Source organism: Grammomys surdaster, unplaced genomic scaffold (assembly GCF_004785775.1).
Source record: "Grammomys surdaster isolate TR1022 unplaced genomic scaffold, NIH_TR_1.0 125793, whole genome shotgun sequence".
Classification (NCBI taxonomy): domain Eukaryota; kingdom Metazoa; phylum Chordata; class Mammalia; order Rodentia; family Muridae; genus Grammomys; species Grammomys surdaster.
In genome coordinates, this window is record NW_021620624.1 from 1,561,502 (window position 1) to 1,581,350 (window position 19,849).

The 19,849-nt window shown below is 48.7% G+C and overlaps 1 protein-coding gene across 2 annotated transcripts in view; it reads left to right on the forward strand.

Annotated features, from left to right (window-relative positions):
• Shroom3 (shroom family member 3) overlaps nt 1-19,253 on the forward strand; it is a 151,418-nt gene extending 132,165 nt beyond the window's left edge. For both annotated transcript variants that reach the window (XM_028789199.1, XM_028789198.1), the window contains exons 5-10: nt 592-665; nt 3,737-4,582; nt 5,973-6,428; nt 8,508-8,661; nt 15,986-16,258; nt 18,091-19,253. In XM_028789199.1, coding sequence (XP_028645032.1) covers nt 592-665; nt 3,737-4,582; nt 5,973-6,428; nt 8,508-8,661; nt 15,986-16,258; nt 18,091-18,459 — 2,172 coding nt within the window. In that variant the 3' untranslated portion in view covers nt 18,460-19,253. The remainder of the gene's footprint in view (nt 1-591; nt 666-3,736; nt 4,583-5,972; nt 6,429-8,507; nt 8,662-15,985; nt 16,259-18,090) is intronic.
• The last annotated feature ends 596 nt before the right edge of the window (nt 19,254-19,849 follow it).

The window sequence follows — 19,849 nt, forward strand, 5'->3', positions numbered from 1 at the left end:
CACTATCAGCATTCTAGTATTAACCCTTTCAGGATACCAATATCTACCCATAGTGAAAACAAATAAAAACTACCCTGAAAGCCCCCACCCACCCCCGGAGTTACTGACACCACTTAAAGGTAAGACTTGGGAGTTTACTGTTGCCTGATTACAGACTAGATTCCTACTCAGAACACATGAAAGATTACAGAATTATAACTTGTCCTGTTGTGTTTCATTCTCCCCGCTGCCTCCTTCTGTTTCAAAAGTAGGCCCATTGAATTTATGTCATTATCACAATACTTAAGTATTGCAGTGACAGTGAACTCCAAAATACTTATGGGACTTCTCTTACTTGACAAACACTCTTGTGAGGGGATATGCCTGCAGCAACTGAAGGGAGTTCTGATGCTGCTCTCACTTCTGACCGTGGGCCTGTTTCCTCACCAGTGTGGTGGTTTTAGCCCAACTTCCTGGGCCTTTGTAAGAGTGCTGCCGTAATGTCTGACCATAGTAGGTCTCCAGTACGCAGCTGTCCATCCTCCTTCCTACCTGCACAGCACTGGTAAATGTAAACACCTATTTAATGCTGCTCTTTTCCTGTACTTATAGGATGTGCTCCTGAGGGAAGACAGTGGCTTTGGTCTTGTAAAGGATCCATGTTGTTTGGCTGGCCCTGGATCTAGGTATGTACTTGTATGTGGTAATAGAAAAACACCAAGTGTTGGCAAGGGCGAGAAGTCAGAATCCCGTGCACTGCGGGACTATAAATCGGTGGCCATGTAGAAAACAGCATTAAAGACTGAGCTATCACAAGACCCAACAGTAGCACGCCCGTGTATACATCCCAAAGAACTGAAAGCGGAGTCTGAGAAAGGCTTGTATGCCGAAGCTCATAGCAGTGCCATTCACTGTTGACAGGAGTAAGAAATTGTCACGGCCTCAAGTCTCCATCAAACAGATCATGTGGACATGGTGGAGTACTGTCCAGCTTTAGAAAGAGAAGAAGTCCTACCAAATGTGAACCTTGCAGATATTAGCTAAATGAAATAAGATGAAAAGGGTCACACTGTCTGCATCCACTCACGTGAGGCATTTGGCCAAAATCTCAGAAACGGAAGGTAGAGTGGTAACTGCCCGGGGTGGTGAGGGGAGAAATGGAGTTTTTGAGTGGATACGTAGGCTTCACTTAGGCAATATGTAAAACATTTTAGAGGTTTGATTTACAACAAGGAGAATTTTCCCCTCCCGTGCTGGTGGACAGAGCAAGAGCCTTTCCGCACACTAGGCCAGCCCACTGAGACAGAGCTACACCCACCCCACAAACGTGTAGCACCGTGGAGCTGCGCCCTTAGACCCCTTAAGGAGCCCTGTGCAGTGGTGCCTGCCGCTCTCCCAGCGCTTGGGAAGCAATGCAAAGAGTTAGAGGGCAGTCTGGATTAGGGAGTGGCACCCTGACCTTATTCTCCCCGACCCTGTCACCACCACTACCAGACGAGGTTTTATCATAATTTTAAAGGTTTTTTTTTTTTACAAATGTGAGAAGGTTGATCCCAGATTTTACTTATTGACAGGGCTGACAAGGGCGTGCTGCAGCTCCTCTTTCAGCGAACACACTGGGCAGCTCAGAGTTGCTTGTAACTCCAGCTCCAGGGGATGCTCCACCTCAGCCCTGGCCTTCTCGGGCACCCGCACTCATGTGCACATACTCCCACTCAGACACACACACACGCATACACACACACACACACACACATGTGCGCGCACACACACACAATTTAAAACGTGTTATGTTAAAAAGTTAAAATGAAGTAAATCCTTAAAAAATAAAGTATGTTCTTGAATACTAGGATTCCCGGGAGACTGGGATCAGTACTCCATGATAAAAGGACTTGAGTAAGATTGTTTTTGAAAAACAGAAAAACAGTCACTATGAAGCTCAACCAAATGAAGCATTTAGCTTAAATCCTGCTTTCAAAGGGATTTAATGTTAGTGTGGTGAACTGAGATCAAACATAAACTAAAAGCATCTAAATCTTTAAGACTGGCTCCTTACTGGGTGTTACCTTACTTTGTGTTGAGTGATAACCCCTTTACCAGCCTCTAGACATATGCGTAAGATGTGATTACAGGCACTGAGTTAGTCGTGAACCGTCAGATCCTAGCTGGCCCATAGAGGATGCTAAGCTACGTATTGTCGTTTGTTAGGTCGGTTGGTTTTGTTTGTTTATTTTGGGGAAGATTCTTACACTGTAGTCTAGGGATTTGCTATAGAGACCCAGCTTGCCTGCTCAGCCTTCACAGCCCTGGGATTGCAGGTGTGCATATCACATCCCACTAAGATGCTAAGTTTAAAATAGTTCCTATCCTCCAATCTGAAGAGTGGTTGGCAACATTCTTTCATCAGACAGAAACTAATGGGGTACTTTCTCCCAGGTGCTAGGGATGCCAAAATGCATGACATAGAAGTAAAAAGCGTTCTGAGGATTTGCCTCTGAATCCACCACAAAGTACAGAATAGCCCGTAGATGTCCCTGGTGGAGAAACTGACTCAGTGAAGGAGTGAGTCTGTGATAGGTGAGGGAACTACATCTGAGATTGAGAAGCCCTGAGAGAGGGGTGGGGTGGGGGGTACATCTGAGATTGAGAAGCCCTGAGAGAGGGGTGGGGTGGGGGGGTACATCTGAGATTGAGAAGCCCTAAGAGAGGCCCTTTACCCAACCATCTGTATCCACCAAAAATCAGAGCATGCGCATGGTTGCCTGCGCTCTCCCTTCGTAGGCTGTATCATCCTTGCCTGGCACTTGATGGTTTTGAGGGATGTAGGAGTCACAGCTCCATCCTAGGCCACAGATCAGTGAAATGAAAGGCTCACCTGCTCTCCCTTCCACGGCCAGCAGCAAAACTGCAAACTCTAATCCACGGATGGCAGGATTTGCTAGAGATTGTCTTTTTGTCCTCATGTTAACCGTTGCATCGCAGGCACAGGCTAGCAGTGCTTAGAGACTTTCTCTTCCCTTCCTCCCCTTCCTCCCCCTCCCTCCATACCTCCCTCCCTCCCTCCCTCCATGCCTCCCTCCCTCCCTCCATGCCTCCCTCCCTGCCTCCCCCCCCCTTCAGTAACAAGGGCATCTATCAGGAGTTGTTTGTTGGGTTCCCTTGGTAACTGTAGACGCTTGCTTACGGCTGTGTATGGCTGTGTATAATCATCTGGTTATCGTCAGTCTCCTGCAGAGGTAACTGAGTTAGCTCCTTAGGTGACACTTCTTCCCTTTTTAAAAGTTCATTTGTTCATTTTTGTCTTAGGAAGTGGAAACACTAAGACTTAGAGAACAGAAAATGCTATTACCGAACGAACCTTCAGACTCAGCTGCCGCACAGGCTCCCAGGCAGACCCCTCCCCTGGGCTGGTTCAGGGAGACATAGAGGCATCAGTCTGTCTCCCCAGAGGCCAGAGCTGTTCCCTAAGTAGTCCAAAAAGGAGCTGTAGAAAGGAGTTGTTTTTCTTCATGTCCTGCAGCCTGTCCTCAGAAGCCATTTTACATGTGTGTCATGGCAGGAGGAGGCGGGCGGCTGGGAGGGAGGGTTAGTGAAAGGACTCTGACCCTGCCTGTGGGGACTCCACCTGCCTGGGACTTAGTTTAACTTGGTTGAGGAAGAGCACTTAGCTCTGGGATGAAGGTCCTCGGCTGGGTCTCGGGCTCACTGCTTGTCTTTTCTGCAACACTCTGACCCTCACGTCTGTGCCCCATTCCAGGTCTCTCAGCTGCTCAGACAGAGGCCCACAAGAGTTGCCATTACCCCTGCACCACCCTACGCCTTGCTGGGATGGCTCAGCCTGCAAAGCCACTGTGGGTTCCTCAGCTCCTACGGAATCTTCTGGAGCCCCAGATCATCTGAAGCAACTTAGAGCACCTGGCCCTAGGCCACTTTCAGCAGGAATGCACAGCCACTTCCCAGATGCCAGAGCTGCCTCCATGGCCCCACTCAGCTCCCCTCTGCCATCACCGGTCCCCTCCAGTTACTGCTCACAGCCTACCATGGATCAGCAGACTGGTCAACAGCCTTTCCCATCCCCTGCCTCTGCAGTTACTCAGCCTCCCGGCCCAAGAAACCCTGAGCTCAACAGCCCAGCATATGGGCTAGAGGAGGGAACGTGGAAGAGGGCATCCCTGCCTCAGCGACCCCCTCCACCTTGGGTGAAGTGGGCCCACGCAGTCAAAGAGGACAGCCTTACCGAGGATGCCTCGGAGCCTGAGTTTGCAAACCTGAAGCACTGTAAACACCAGCCGAGTCTTCCGAGTTCCTGCAGCACTTCTGACCCAGACACTCCAGGAAGGATCTCTCTCCGGATATCAGAGTCAGCCCTTCAAGCATCCCCACCGCCCCGGGGGGACTATGACGACGAAGTGTTTGTAAAGGACATGCACCCTAAGGTTGCTTCAAGCCCCACATTTGAAGCTCTTCCCCCACCACCACCGCCACCTCCTCCACCGAGCCAGGAACCTCTAGCAAACAGCTCAGATGACTTTCCTCCACCTCCTCCCCAAGCCCTGTGTCAGGCACTGCTGGATGGTGAAGCCTCCAAGGAACCTGGCAGCGGGTGAGTGAGCAGTCGCAACCCGGGCAAGCCTCTGGTGAGGGGAAGTGGCCATCCGTCACCACTCTCAGGTGTTTGGAGCCAGGCTCCCAGGGCATCCCTCTGTTGCTCACAGCAGAGCCTGAGGACAGAGATTCTCTATACAAGGTCAACTCATGAGGCTGCTCAGTCGTTTGCCTTGCAGGGCTAGTGTTTATTATGTGCAGAGAAGTGATAATTTAAAGAGCCAAGACCCAGCTCCTCTTGTCTGACTGAGTCTTGGATCAGTTAAAGAAATAAGAAATAGAATATGATGGGGATAGGGGAAGCTGGAGAGATGGCTCAGAAGTTAAGAGCACTGGCTGTTCTTCCAGAGGTCCTGAGTTCAATTCCCAGCAACCACATGGCGGTTCACAACCATCTGTAATGGGATCCGATGCCCTCTTCTGGCATGTAGATAATACATGCAGACAGAGCACTCCTACATTTAAAATAAACAAATAAATAAATACAGAATGCTTCTGTTGCTGATAGAACAGACATGGGAGAAAACACTGAAATTAGAAGATGTGCTGTGCGCACACACACACACACACACACACACACACGCACACAGAGCCTGGAGGCAGCCTCTCAAAGAGGCTGAGTTTCGATGGTCACCTCCTGTCTGCAGCAGACACTCCACGCACGCCATAGAGGTACAGGATAGAGCTAACACCCGGTGATGATAAGCCAGGCTGATGTGGAACAAGCATTTCCCAACACAGTTTCTGAGACTAGTGTGCTTGCTCATAACAGAATTCTCTCTTGGGATCCAGCAAGATGGCTCAGTTGGTAAGGGAGCTTGTCACCAAGCCTGATGAACTCCTATGGTAGAAGGGGAGAGCCTGTCCTCTGACTTTCACACACATACTATGGCACAATGCTGCCTGCCCCAAATAAATATATATAAAAATAAATGTTAAAAACAAAATTCTGTAAGGTCAGGCATGGTCTTTGGTCTGAGCACTCAGGAGGCAGAGGTGTGTAGATCTCTGTGAGTTCCAGGACAGCCAGGGCTATGTAGAGAGAGATACCTTGTCTCAGAAACAAAACAGCCTCTGTGGGCTATCATCTCCAGAATACCACAGAGGTCATTTACTCCCACCGCCCTTCCTGTCTGCACCTCCCAGAAAGCTCTGGGGCCCAATAGCAACATTTGTCAAACTGAATTCCTAGTGAATGTATCTAGGACCAGCTCTGGGCTCAGGAGAAGACCCTTTAGAACCCCGTGGTTGTGGGAGAGTGAATACCGTAGATATCATGCCAGCCACTCTGCTCTGGGAAGCTGTAGCCCCGAGGAAGTGCCTCCCTCACATCTCCTGTGCCCTCATCACTTTCCCCTTAACCACTCTCTCTTTTCTTCCCTTCGCAGTTCCTGCAGGCTTCCCAGGGTGACAGTCACAAGGGAAGGGATAATGACTGCCACACCGCCCCAAACTTCAGCCAAAGGTTCAGAAGTCGAGTCCAACACACCTTCCAGTGAGGGTGCCCAGCTTCAGCTCAACGGTCCTCCTGGCAAGCAGCCCGGTCCAAGCCAGACCCGAAACCTTACGTACGAACCTGTTGACAGAACTCAGGATATAGGAAAGAAAATCCATGCTGAGCCTCAGAAGACCTCAGAAGATATCCGAACAGAGGCTCTTGCCAAGGAAATTGTCCACCAAGACAAGTCTCTGGCGGACATTTTGGATCCGGACTCCAGAAGGAAGACAACGATGGACCTGATGGAGGGTTTGTTCCCCAGAGATGCCAGTGTGCTGAAGGACAGTGGTGCAAAGAGGAAAGCCTTAGACATGGCTGCCAGGCACGGTGGACGGGAAGCCAAGACGTAAGTCCCTGTAGCCACGCCAAAGAGCCTTGAGACTCAACTCCTTCTGTGGGGTGATGGTAGTTCTGGATGTGAGGTATCCCTAGCACAGGACACTGACAAAGAATGGCATTCCATCCCAGCTATAGGGCAGTGAGTCTGAGGCGTAGGAGGTAGGACAAATGCCCAACAGCAAAATGAGAGACAAATGCCCAACCGCTGTCATTAATAGCCAGTGTTCATTTTCTGATCGTCACACATCCGTACATAAACGTTATTGCAGCTCATCTTCACAGCACACCCAAGAGAGGGCCGACAGCCACCTCAGAAACATGGAGGCGTGTTAACGCGTTGATCCACCGCAGCAGGCCCTGGGGTGTGAGGTGGAAGCTCACAGCAGTTAGCCAATGTCCCTAATTGAGTAAACGACAGGATTGTCTGTCCTGCCATAGGTCACTTTCAGGGACCTCCCCTAGGCGTAGTGCTGAGAAGGGAACAAAGCCAGGATGTGGGTGTCTACAAGAGCAAAGTGGACCAGTCTTTATGAAAGGGGGCAGGGCCTGGAGACACAGATGTGTTTACTGTATAGGACGTTCACTTGAAGGCACTGAGGTGAACGTTTGCTCAGTGGATCTGCCAGGGACACCTAGCTACCCCACCCTCTCTGGAGGCTCTGGAGCCCCCAGCTTGGCTTGGAAACCTGTCCCAGGGCCCAGCCACAGCGGGAGAACTGTGAGCAGTTGTGTTTTCTAGTGCGTGAATTTCTTGAGATATTCTGAGATTTCTTACATACTTGGTTAAAGGACTATCAGGAGAAAGATGTAGAGTGGGTTTTATTTCCTTTTTAGTTTTTAGTGATAATATTGACAGGCTGAGACTCAACAGTATGTGGCTTCCAGACGAAATACAAACAGAACAGTTCACCCAAATATGGGTTTGCCATTTAGAATCTTCCCACTGACTTTAGCTGAATCAGTAGCAGGAACACATTTTTATTTGGGTGGGAGAGAGAAAGGAGCTGTGTGCCTAGTTTCCTGCCATTTGCGGGCTATGTTCTCAGAGCACGTCTGGCTCACGGTCTCCTCGCCTGTCTCTTCAGTTTCAGATTTGGAGAGTTGAGACTATCTCAGGTGTGGTGACTTCTCCAGAGTCACACTGTAGCAAACATCACTGCACGACACCAGGCAGTCCACTGGGACCACAGGGGCCCAAAGTAGTTTCACAGAGTATTCTTAGAAAAACATTATCTTTGAGAATTTATATTCCCTCATGAATCTGGTGGCAAAATGGTCCTGCTCCTTCCTGAGGGTTTCAGAAAGACGATATGTGCCACCTTGTGGTGAAAGTAAATGTAGTCCTGTTGTGGCAAATGGCATTGTGAGGCTTCATCAGACTCCTGAGCGGCCTAGTCAGACAGGAACACAGGAGAGAAGCTGATAGAAGCTGAAAGCTTTTTCCAGCTTTCTAGTCAACTGGGTTACACGCAGATACACTTCGTAAAGGAGATCAGTGAAGATGTTGTTTTCCTGGTTCTTTAATAAAATCACAGAGTCAGAGTTAAATAATATATCATTGAAGAGTTAAACTGTCTCTCCAAGAGAACTTGCTTCCATGAGTCATTCATCGGGTGTATCTGAACCCTGACCTGCACCAAGCGTGCCTGAGGAGCCAGGTTCCACCCCAGCTCCCCACAAAAATGAAACAGCAGCTCCACTATGGTAAAACAAACAGCATGAGATACCATGGTTTTCAGTTCCTGGTTTTCTTGGACAGCCCTGAGCCCCCAGACCCTCTGTGTAATCAGCAGGTAGATTTTCCTTTCTAAACTTTCTCTTTCTCCCTTCGCTTTTTTTTTTTTTCTTTTTAAAATTTCTCTTGAGATGGAGTAACCTTGGCTGGTTTCAAATACTTGATCCCATCTCCAGCACTGCCCTTGGGAGCTTTGCATCTCAGGTTTCCCTGTCCTTGGAGCCCAGCACAGTCAGTATCAGTAAATTGCTCATCAGTCATTATTTCTGGGGGGACATTAAGTAGAACTTTTTGCACGTTTCTGAGACAGCCGATGGTGAAGAGCTGCTCTGAGCTTGTGCTGTGTTTCAGGAGCGAGCACAAGGAGACAGCGGGTGTGCTGGTCAACTGTCCTGCTTACTACAATGTTTCTGCTGCCAAGGCGGAGCTGCTGAACAAAATCAAAGACATGCCGGAGGAGCTGCGGGGGGAAGAGGAGGAGCAGGAGGATGTCAATGAGAAAAAGGTAGGGTGGGGCGCTTGCTCTGCTTCCCCACAGGTAGCCAAGGACCTTGTCATGACCCCGACTATCAGCCCCTAAGGACTGGGGTAGGGGGCACATGGACCTGTCCCATCCAAGGGCTCTGAGCATTCTCAGAGGTCTGTGAGCAGATGGAGCAGGAAAGCTGCCCTCACTCTTGTTTTGCAAATGATGAACGAAAGCTTGGAGAGGTTGAGTTATTAGAGGTGTCACAACTGGGACCAGACCCCAGGGGCTCTGACGCTGTTCACGGCAGCTGGTGGTAGCTTATGTTAAGAGCAAAACTAGAGATTTAAAATTTTGCTCAGGGAAAGCAGAGACTGTCAAGACGCATCTACGAAAAGGTACAGCTGACCTTACACACCCTCCCGCTCTTGCAGTGCTCAGAGAAGAGCTTTAAAGCACAGGGTTGAAATGTAACCTGTAGCATCTGGTGGTCCTACAGAACTTCTAAATGTCAAACATGTTAAGATGACCTTGCTGTTGCCACAGCCTCCTACATACTGTGGAGATCTGGGCCAGGCTGTGCCTACAGGGCAGAGTGTCCTTCCACTTTGCCTGTAGCCCTCCATAGATCCCAGCCATGCCCTCTGCAAAAGGGCGTGTGTGTGGCTTGCTTCAGGGAAGCATGGGATGTGTGCTCTGGTGGCATTGATGTCAGGAGGACTTCATACGGGATTCTATTTATTGTACATACTTGTCCCAGGCTCTCTTCCTAATGTGTTGGGTGAAACCACAGGACATAGGCACACACACACCAGAAACAGGGAAAGCTTCGAGAGGCATCTTGTTAGAAGATTGTGAGCTCAGGGCTGCATGCTGCAACAGCCACTATGGAAACACATTTCTTCCCACCAAGGGCTTCTCATGCAGATCCCTGCTTTGTTGAACACCTCCTAGCATGTCCGTGTCAGCCCTGCTGACTGTGCCTATTTTGTGGGTTTTGTGCTTAGGAATCAGAGGGCTCTGCTCTACCACGGAGAAGGGGATATATATACATATATATACATATATACATATACATATACATATACATATACATATACATATATATATATGCCATCCTATCTTTAGCTGAGTACTTTCCTTTGTTGTCTCTATATAGTCATCTCTGCATTACAGTAGCAATGAAGCAAAGTACACATTATATTTTCTCATCTTCATTTTTAAAAAGATTTATTATTTTATTTGTATAGGTGACTTGCCTGTATGTATGTATGTATGTATGTATGTATGTATACACACACACCCCACATACATACCTGTGCCCAGTGGAGGTCAGACTAGAGTATCAGATCCTCTGGAACTGGAGCAGCAGGTAGGTGGTTGAGCTATCATATGGGTGCTAGACATGGAACCTGGATCCCAAGCAAGAGCAATAAGTGCTCTTAACCACTGAGCCTCTTCTCTGGTTCCTCCTTTTATGTTGGAGCTACTTAATTTACAGAATTAAGTCCTCTGAGGAAGTGGAGTAGCCCTACTGAGTTCTGGTTTGTGTGTGGGCTTTAGGGCCTTGTGTGGGCCCTGTTTTGTTTTGTGTTGCTTTGTTTTTTTTTTTTAACACAAACTTCCACCAGTTCCCATATTGGCTTGGTTTGTAGGGAATGAACGGCAGTAACATTTAAAGCGACTCTGTTCTGTTGCTCATGGGCACATCTGTGGCTGATGATGGGTCCTGTTAGGCAGCCGTGGCTTCTCGGCTACCACCTCCCATGTCTGCTGAGCTTCCCTTCTGGAGTTCCAGGTTCCTCTCTCATCCTGAGGACGATTTCCTTTAGCATTTCCCTCAGAATAGATCCGTAGAGATGTGGTTTCATCTGCGTGTCTCCACAATAGTCTCATCTCTGAAGGACGGGTTCACTGGATCCGGGCTAGCCATCTTTCGTCATGTATACCAATATGTTGATGATGTTTTCTGTTACTGCTGAGAAACAATTTTCAAGTATTCAGATGTGATCTTCCTCCAAGGTGGCTGCCTGCTTCCCGTCACCACATGCCTGTCATCACTGAGCTTGTGGTGTGTGCGCATGCACATGGAGCTCCTTGGGGCTGTGAATAGATGGGGGCATTTTCAACCGCTCTTTTCTTAGTTGCATAATAATTCTCTTAGGGGCTGAACGATTCAGTGTTAGAGTTTCCCATCCCTTGAATCCCGGAAGCTCCATTCTTCACATTGGTTAGTTTGTATCCGTCTGGCCTCAGGTTTACTTCCTAACTCAGTTCTCCATGTGGTTTTGTTGTTGTTTCAGATTACCATCATTTTCAGTTGTAAAATTTTCATTTTTTAGTTTCTTTTTCTTGAATCTTCAAGTGTGTTCTCTTATAATGAAGGACGCTTACTGAAGAAAACCTTTTAAAGACTGGTAATCCTAATGTCAGACTTACCTCCAGTCTAGCATCAGTTCGTTACCTCTTCTGGTCCTTTATACCTGAGTAACTGCATATTGTATTCTGTGCTGTGAGCCGCTGGGCCCTGGTGCAGCCCTCTCTAGAATGTTGACTGAGGCAGGCCTTGTTCCTGTAGACCCAAACTGTAACTTCTGCCTCACCTTTGAGAGTGGCTCTGGCACCCATCCTGTTTTGGAAACCTTTGTGATGTTATGTGACTCTGTCCTCACTGAGCCCCTCTGGCTGGAGTTTGGGACTTGGGTAACATTTTTAATACACTGAACTTCTCAGAGCCTTTGTTGTACTCTGTCTTTCCCTACATGTGCCTCTGAAAAGTGAGGAGACACCCCCGCCCCTCCCAGAGAGTTCATGCCAAGTTTCAAGCATCTTCTGGACCAGCTCCTTCCTCTCTAGGAGTTTCCCACAGTCTTTGGCTCCCAGAGATTCCTATTCTCAGTCCTGTAGCTGGACAGGCCCTCACTCGTTGCAGCCTATGCAGCTGTGCAGTTCCTTAGTGAAGAGAAGGGAGATGAGTGGGGATCGCCTCGCACTCTAGACCCAGGGCACCCTACTCCAGCTCCCAGGAAGGTTTCTGGGGTATCTGTGCCACCACTGTGGGGTGGACCTACCTGGGTGGAGCCACACTGGAGACAGAGCTGGGAAAGGAGAGAGAGAGAAAGCGCAGGATCCTGCGCCAGCTCACTCAAGCCTCCTCAGGCTCTGCAGACAAGGTTTCCCTCAGTTTGCCCTGAGGTTGTTAACGTATGAAAAGCTGTACTCTTCTTGGTCTCAGAATGCCCCCAGAACCCTGGGATTTAATTATAACATGCAAAAGAGGGAAGCTGTGGCGGTTATGACATTGTGGCCCACACCAGAGGTCACCCGCTGGGGCTTGGCAGAAGGCAGGCAGATTGGCTTTTCAGAGGAGTCCCTCAAGCAGCTATGTCTGGAGTTGGGTGGGATGGGAGGGCAGTTCAGTCACTGCAAGGTAGTGCAGCCATGATGCACAAGTCTCATCAACATCCTGGGAGCAGTTTAAGAGCTTTTTGGAAGAGTTGTTGTGTTGTTCTGTTTAAAAACAGGCAGGAGCTGGCGGTGGATTAGTAGCAGAGGGTGGGAGAGGAAGCGTGGTCAGGATGAGTCCCAGCTCCAGGTGCTGTGCACGTTGTCTGCAAAGATGATTGACCTTGCAGATTCATTTCGTCCCTTATCTTACCTTAACTGGCACCAAGAGACCATCTCAAGTAAGTATGGTGACATTCTAGTCAAGCTTCCTGGAGGAGAGATGGAGCAGGATTCTTAGCAGAGACCATGCTGGAGATGCTTGACGTCACCATCAGGCCCGGCCACCTCTGCTTGGATCAGGTCACACGATGTGGACAAGGTCTGGCCTCGTCACTATCTGCAACTGCCCCGACTGTCTAAAGCTCACCCAGAGGTGGCAGTTAACACGCAGTCCTGGATCTTGCATTTACAACAAAAGAAACAAACCCATCAGGTAGAAATGGTTTGGCCAGGTTTAGCCAGAAACTCTACCTAAACTCTACTCTGCCCCAGCCAGAAGTGCTAAATTTTTCTTGAGATGAAAACAGCCAACAGAAGCTAAGTGTGTTTGTAGTGGTGTATTTTGGGTGATGCTGCACCACAAGCCTCAGAGCAGGGGCAGGCAGTACTGCTGCGTGGGGAGCTGGGTATTTCCTCCCAGGCACCTACTTCAACAAGTGCTGAACTGAACTATGGCCTGACCTTGTGATAGCGTAGAAAACAAGGTGTGTCCATATCTTTGTCTTCCAGTGTGCATACATTTGAGCCTCATTCCTGTGAGGAATTTTAAAGTACCAATTGAAGTCAGCACCCTGGAGCCAGACAAGCCTTGCTCTGCCACTTACTGTATGGGAGGGGGCATGTTCCATACCCTCACTGTGCTTATCAGTGAAGCTGGGACAATAATACCTGTGTTGTTGGGCTGTCAAAGCAGTGATTGAGTTCTGAGGTGCCTGGCAGAGTATGAGATCAGTAAGACATGCTAGCTTCAGGCAGGTGGGCTGTCGTCTTGCTGATGGCACAGGTGAAGTGACCACCTGGCAGTGATCAAGTCAAGCTGGTCTCTGTCAGGCTGGTCTCCGTCAGGCTGGTCTCCGTCAGGCTGGTCTCCATCAGGCTGGTCTCCATCAGGCTGGAGTCTGTGCTCCTCTGCTGATGAGGGAAAAGACCCAGCAGGATGTTTCGTGTGCAGATGGAGCGATGGGAGCAGGGTGTGTTGAACTATGTTTAGAAAAAGAACCCATATAAACAGCGTCTCCCACAGCCTGAGTTAGCAGTGGGTAAATGGCAGTGGCTTACAAGTCTAGTAACTCCTGGGAGAGACTAGGATGGTATTAAACATCTCTCTTTCACGGGGCAGGGATGGCGGCCATTAGAGCGCTTGGTGCTCTTGCAGAGGACCCAGGGTCAGTTCCCTGCAACCATATTGAGTGGCTCACAGCTCCTATAACTCGAGCTTTAGGGGATCTGACTGTCTTCTGGTTTCACAGGCATCTATACACATGCGGTGCACATACATACAAGCAAGTACATGTATAAAAGATACATTCTCTATACACATGCGGTGCACATACATACAAGCAAGTACATGTATAAAAGATACATTCTCTATACACATGCGGTGCACATACATACAAGCAGGTACATGTATAAAAGATACATTCTCTATACACAACGGTGCACATACATACAAGCAGGTACATGTATAAAAGATACGTTCTCTATACACAACGGTGCACATACATACAAGCAGGTACATGTATAAAAGATACGTTCTCTTTTAAAACTCTTCAAATCTCCTGTCCTAAGTGAATTCTGTTAAAGTTATTTGTTGTTTTTTTAAAAAAAATCTTTCTGACAAAGAAATGTTGGAAGCACAGCTGGCCTCCCCCTTGATGCCTTCAGTTACTCAGACCCTCTTCACTGTATTCTCAAACGCAGATCTCCGTAGTTAAAGACTTGGTGAACAAAAGCCTATATTCCATGCACATACGTAACAGTGAGGCAGGGCTGACTGAGGCGTCTGCTCAGTAGTTGGTGCACTACCTTACTGTAAAGTACAGAAGGTGCGCAGGCTTCTGGGGTCTGCATGTGTGGCTCTGCCCAGTCCATGCCTTCAAAAACCAGAGCTGGATCTGGACGGAAAGACCCAGCAGACTAGACTGGACCCTGACCCCAGAGTGCCATGTGAGACCCGTACACCAGGCTGCCTGCCTCTCATCCCTCCTGCCAGCCCTGTGGACTGCTTAGGACCCGAGAGCCAGCAGACTCGCAGAAGAATGGCGGTCCGGAGTGTTAGTAAGGCTTATACAAGCACCCCCACCTGCTGGGCCACCTTGACCACCCTGGGTTTTACTGAACAAAGGTCTCGATGTATAGCCACAACTCTCCTGGGACTCACTATGTTCCAGGCCTTGAACTCCTCCAGTGCCGGGACTGCAGGAGTTCACAACATGCCTGGTTGAGTACAGCACTGTCTGCTAATGTTTAGAGAGTCCAGCCTGGCAGGTATACCTGCAAGGTTAAAACAGCCCAGGGTCGATGTCTCCTGGCTCTCGGCCATTGTCATGCAGTAATAGACAGGGAGCACTGGGTGACCCGGCATGGTCTGTCGCTTTTCGTCTCAGAGTTGCCTTCAGAGACTCAAGTGTCTCTTCATAGGCACAAACTCACCCAAGCTCCGCACTAGGGGGCAACTTGGTTGTGAAGTCTGCTGCTCTCTCTCATAGTGATGGGTGCCAATGAAGGATGCTTTGGGGGTGGGGTAACAGAGAACGTAATTAACCCTAAGTAATATTCCCTCCCACTGTGTTACCCTGGCTGAGTCTTCAGTTGAGGAAATGCTTAGACACTGCACAGCTTTTCCCCTAGAAGGGCAGCTTGTGTCCATTTAGCTGCCTGTAGCTACGAGGATCAGGAAAGTTGAACAGACAACAGGATATCACTGTTGAAGCCAGAGCATAGACATTTCAAGGGCTTGTGACCTGCTGACACCAAAGAACCATGAAGTTCTGGCTTCCAGAGGGTGTGTGGGGGCGTACAGCACACTTCCCTCTCGAGTGCATTCCTGACCATGATGGGGTCAGAGCAAAACAGTGGTAGAAGCTTTCCATACTCATTTCCTTCCCCCATCTCCAGTCTGTTTTTCAAGGCTGGACTAAGTGTTGCATGCCTATAATCTCAGCATTCAACTGGCAGAGGCAGGAGAATTGCCACAAGTTCCCAGCCGGAGTTGCCTACATAGTCTCTTCCAAGCAAACCTGGGCTGTAAAGCAAAACCCCCCAGAGGTTGTAATAAACAACAACAAAACACACAAGCTGTGTTTGTGTAGCCTCCTTTTGTAAGTTCAGAAACTTCTGATTAGGGGCTTAAATTACATAGTCATGGTAAGCAGCTCTGGATTTAGTTAAAAGGCAAAGCTGAGTAGCTTTCGGGTCTACTGTCTGACGTCAGTGTTTGTAATGATGATGTGAGGAGAGCCTTTCTGATGGTGTGAGCACCTCCCCAAGTCTCTCCCTCACCCACTGTGTGGCCACCTTGTGCCCAGTAAGAATGAAAGGACTTTGAATGAGACGTTAACAAACCAGTTGGAAAGGCAGAACTGTATGCACACTGTGGCGAATATGACTAGTCCATGTGTAATCAGGTGTGGGCCGGGGAACACTGAATAGGCTCCAAGTATGGCAGTTGTAGACAGTCAGGGAAAGGCAAAAAAAAAAAAAAAAAAAAAAAAAGTTGTGGTTTGAGTCATCTGTCTTCATAGAGCTGAGGAGCTTTTAGCTGAGCCTTGAAGGCAAGGTGGGGCCAGGAGTGTCTGTCCGCCTCGCAGCAACAGCTCTGGCTCATCTTTGCTGTGTGTCTCTCCTGTGGTTCTAGGCTGAGCTCATTGGAAGCCTCACCCACAAGCTCGAGACCCTCCAGGAAGCAAAGGGGAGTCTGCTCATGGACATCAAGCTGAACGATGCCCTGGGAGAAGAGGTGGAGGCTCTGATCAGTGAGCTCTGCAAGCCCAACGAGTTTGACAAGTACAAGATGTTCATAGGGGACTTGGACAAGGTGGTCAACCTGCTGCTCTCCCTGTCTGGACGACTCGCCCGAGTGGAGAACGTCCTCAGTGGCCTTGGTGAAGACGCCAGTAAAGAAGAAAGGGTATGTGGCCTAGCGGTTTTACCATCTGAGCCCTCTGTGCAGAGAGGCCATCAGATGCAGTCCCTTCTCCCAGATGACAATGCTGTGGAGGTGAGAGAGCATCTTGTAGGCAAGATTCAGTATGGACACTTAGGGCAGATGCACAGGACCCAGGTGGTTCTCTCCTTCCTTGATTCCTCATAGAGGTAAAGACACATTAGACGTTTAAGAGAGAAGGACCACAGAACTACTGGGGTGTGAGGGCAGAAATGCGCCCCTGGAATCTGTATGATGGACCCACACGTGGGCACATACACTGGCATGACTCCACGTCCTTCCCTGGAGGGACAGTGCTGTTGTGACAGACACTGGGCCTCGTGCTTCACATCCTGAATCCTTAGCATGCTGCATTAGTGCCTGGCTTCTCTGAGAAACTAAAACTATCAGTAGAAAGGGGCCAGCTGACCCAATTAATACCAAAGCCGGTGTCTTCATGCCATGGCTGGGAGCTGGGTAGGGAGGAATGCCCATAGGCTTCAGATCCACAGTGTTCATCTGAGGTACAGTGAGAAGTGTGTGAAGCTTTGATGCCGACAGTGCTAGGAGCTCAGGCTGTGGCCTCAGACTTCTCCTTATGGTGAGTCAGACATGGGTGTTTAATTCAAGCCTCAGACTAAATTAGGGGAAGAGCTGCGAGAGTGGGGATAGTGATACAGTTCGACTGTTAACTTTTTACTGTGTTGTAGGCATTATTGTAGAAATCTCATGAGCTAGCTGGGCATGGTGGTGGTGGTGGCGGTGGCAGCACACACCTTTAATCCCTTGGAGAAGCTGAGGTAGGCAGATTGCTGAGTTCAAGTCCAGCCTGGTCTACATGGCATTCCAGGCCAGCCAGGGATACATAGTGAGACCCCATCTCAAAAGATTTGACAAGCCAGAGTTGGGGACATGAGGCAGTCCCATGAACCTTTAGCCATCCTAAGTAAGGTTACTTGTACTGAGGGACGTTTAAGTCACAGCACTTCATGATTGAATTCCATTTTACATTTTCTCAGTCATTTTGGTCTGAAAGGTCTGAAAACTATTCAATTTAAAATTTTTAAAAAGTACTTACTGTGGTGTTTACACTGTGTCGGCACATTGGATACAGAAACACATGAAGTATTTCTAGAAAGTCAATGAGCCCTGCAGAGGTGGGCAGCTTACCACTGGGCTGGTGTAGGAAACTCTAAAGTAGGACACCAGTATCCTTGTTGAACAGACTTTTAGTTGAGATTAGAGGCCAGGAGGTCCTGTTAAAGCATAGATTTCAGGGCCCTGCCTGCAGATATATGTGTGTGTGTGTGTGTGTGTGTGTGTGTGTGTGTGTGTGTGTGTGTTTGTGTGTGTGTGTTTGTGTGTGCCCTGTGTGCATTACCTGAAGAGGCCAGAAGAGGGCATGGGTTGCCTTGGTACTGGAGTTAGAGGCCATTGTTACTGCCATGTGGGTGTGGGAATCGAACTCAGGTGCTCTGGAGAACAGTCAGTCTGTGCTCTGAACCAGAGCGCCATCTCTCCAGCCCCCTGCAGTTTTTGATTCAGTAGATGGACAGATGGCTGAGAATCTAGCACATCCCTGAGGGGACACTAAGTGCTCAGAGAACTTGAGGACTGACTCAGTAAGTGTAGGCCTAAAAAGGTCAGGTTGTTACCACAGCATTTAACCACCACAGAGGGTTCAGCATAAGGATAGTAAATAGTAATAATAATAATCTATACACATCCTTAGCACCGTTGAGTAGAGTGGTGGTTTGCAGTTCTGTGAGAGGCAGGACTATGTATGGCTGACTTAGCTCTTCATTTTACCTTGTCAGAGTTCTCTGAACGAGAAAAGGAAGGTTCTGACTGGGCAGCATGAGGATGCACGGGAGCTCAAGGAGAACCTGGACCGGAGGGAGCGCGTGGTACTGGACATCCTGGCCAATTACCTGTCCGCCGAGCAGCTCCAGGACTACCAACATTTTGTGAAAATGAAGTCCACACTCCTCATTGAACAGCGGAAGCTGGATGACAAGATAAAGCTGGGCCAGGAGCAGGTCAGGTGTCTGCTGGAGTCGCTTCCCTCGAACTTCAGGCCCAAGGCCGGGAACATCTCCCTGCCCCCAGCCCTCACCAGCCATATGACTCCTGGGGGGGGCTCTGTATTTGGTGGCATTTTCCCAACGTTGACCTCTCCTCTCTAACCTCTCCTGAAAGACCCGAGCAAAAGATGCCACTTTCAACACTGTTTAATCTGAAAGATATTTTACTACAAACTTCGGTTTGAGTTGTGGGTTATTGGGGGCTTCCTGAGTAAAAGGAGGAGACTATCCAGGAGTCTTTCTTGCCTTTTACGGTTGGTCTTCTGAGAACTCACACACTGCTGGAGCCTTCCCACTCTGTCGAAGGGAAATCAGTGACACTGACCTGGTGGAGGGTGTCTGCTGCTGGTTCCCCAGGCTGAGGCGGCGGAGATGAGCATGTGGCACCCTCAGGAATGTATCCACGGCGGCCTTCCTTGCTGGTGGGCAGTGTACAAGTACCAGCCTGCAACACAAAGCCTTAAAAAGACACACACACACACACACACACGTTAAGAAAACTGTAAAACCCTGAACATTTTTGTTATTTATATTTTTAAAAATGAAAAAGATAATTATGTTGCGTGCTAACCACTTACTTGATTCTGTTTTGTGGTGGATGTAGACAGTTACGTTTGAGCTTTGTATTCCGTGAAAACCTTAATGAAGAATTCCAAAGATAGTCAAATTGAATATAGAGATTTTTGTGGGCTTTTCTTCTGCTCGTTTGCTTTTTTAAAAATCTATTTTGTGTGTGTATATTTGATGTTGGGTGGCTGGGAGTGCCACAGTATGCGTGTAGAGTGGATTTGGAGGCTTGAACCTGGCTGGTCAGGCTTGTGCATCACACACCTTTCACCCACTGAGCCCTCTCCAGTTCTTGTCTGATGTTAATAAAGACCCGTGGCCATTCTGCACTTGTGTCATGCTGTGAGAGGTCCCACTTCCATGGTTCTCAGGTTGTGCCACATCTCTGCAGGAGGGCGGCTCAGTGGTGACTTCTCTCACTGTATACCTTCACCAGTATATTGACAAAGACAACATTTCTCAAACCTGTAAGAAATAAGTCTAAGCCAGTTCAAAACCGAATCCATGCTGCCATCCCATACAGGAAATACACTTACTAAGCTACATTATCAGGATGGTTTTAATATTTTTGAGAAGCTGGTTTTCCTGAATGTCGGAACTGCAGATCATGAGAACTGATTTCTATGGTCAAATTTCAGTGAGAGCGTGTGAGGGGTTTCGTGGCCCAAGGTGTAAGTCTACTCAAACAAATCAGGATGGTAGTGGGGCTGCGGCTCTCCCAAGAATCAGGAGTGTACAGCCATATTTGGTGAATTCCAAACCATTGAGAGACCCTGCCCCAAAACAGGGTAAACAGGACCTGAGAGAGGACACCTAAGGTTGCCCCCTGGCCTTCATGTGTTCAAGTACAAACACTTCAGGATGACTGGAGTCAATCCACACACTCAGTCAAGATGACTTTTCTGATTTAGACACATAAAGTAAC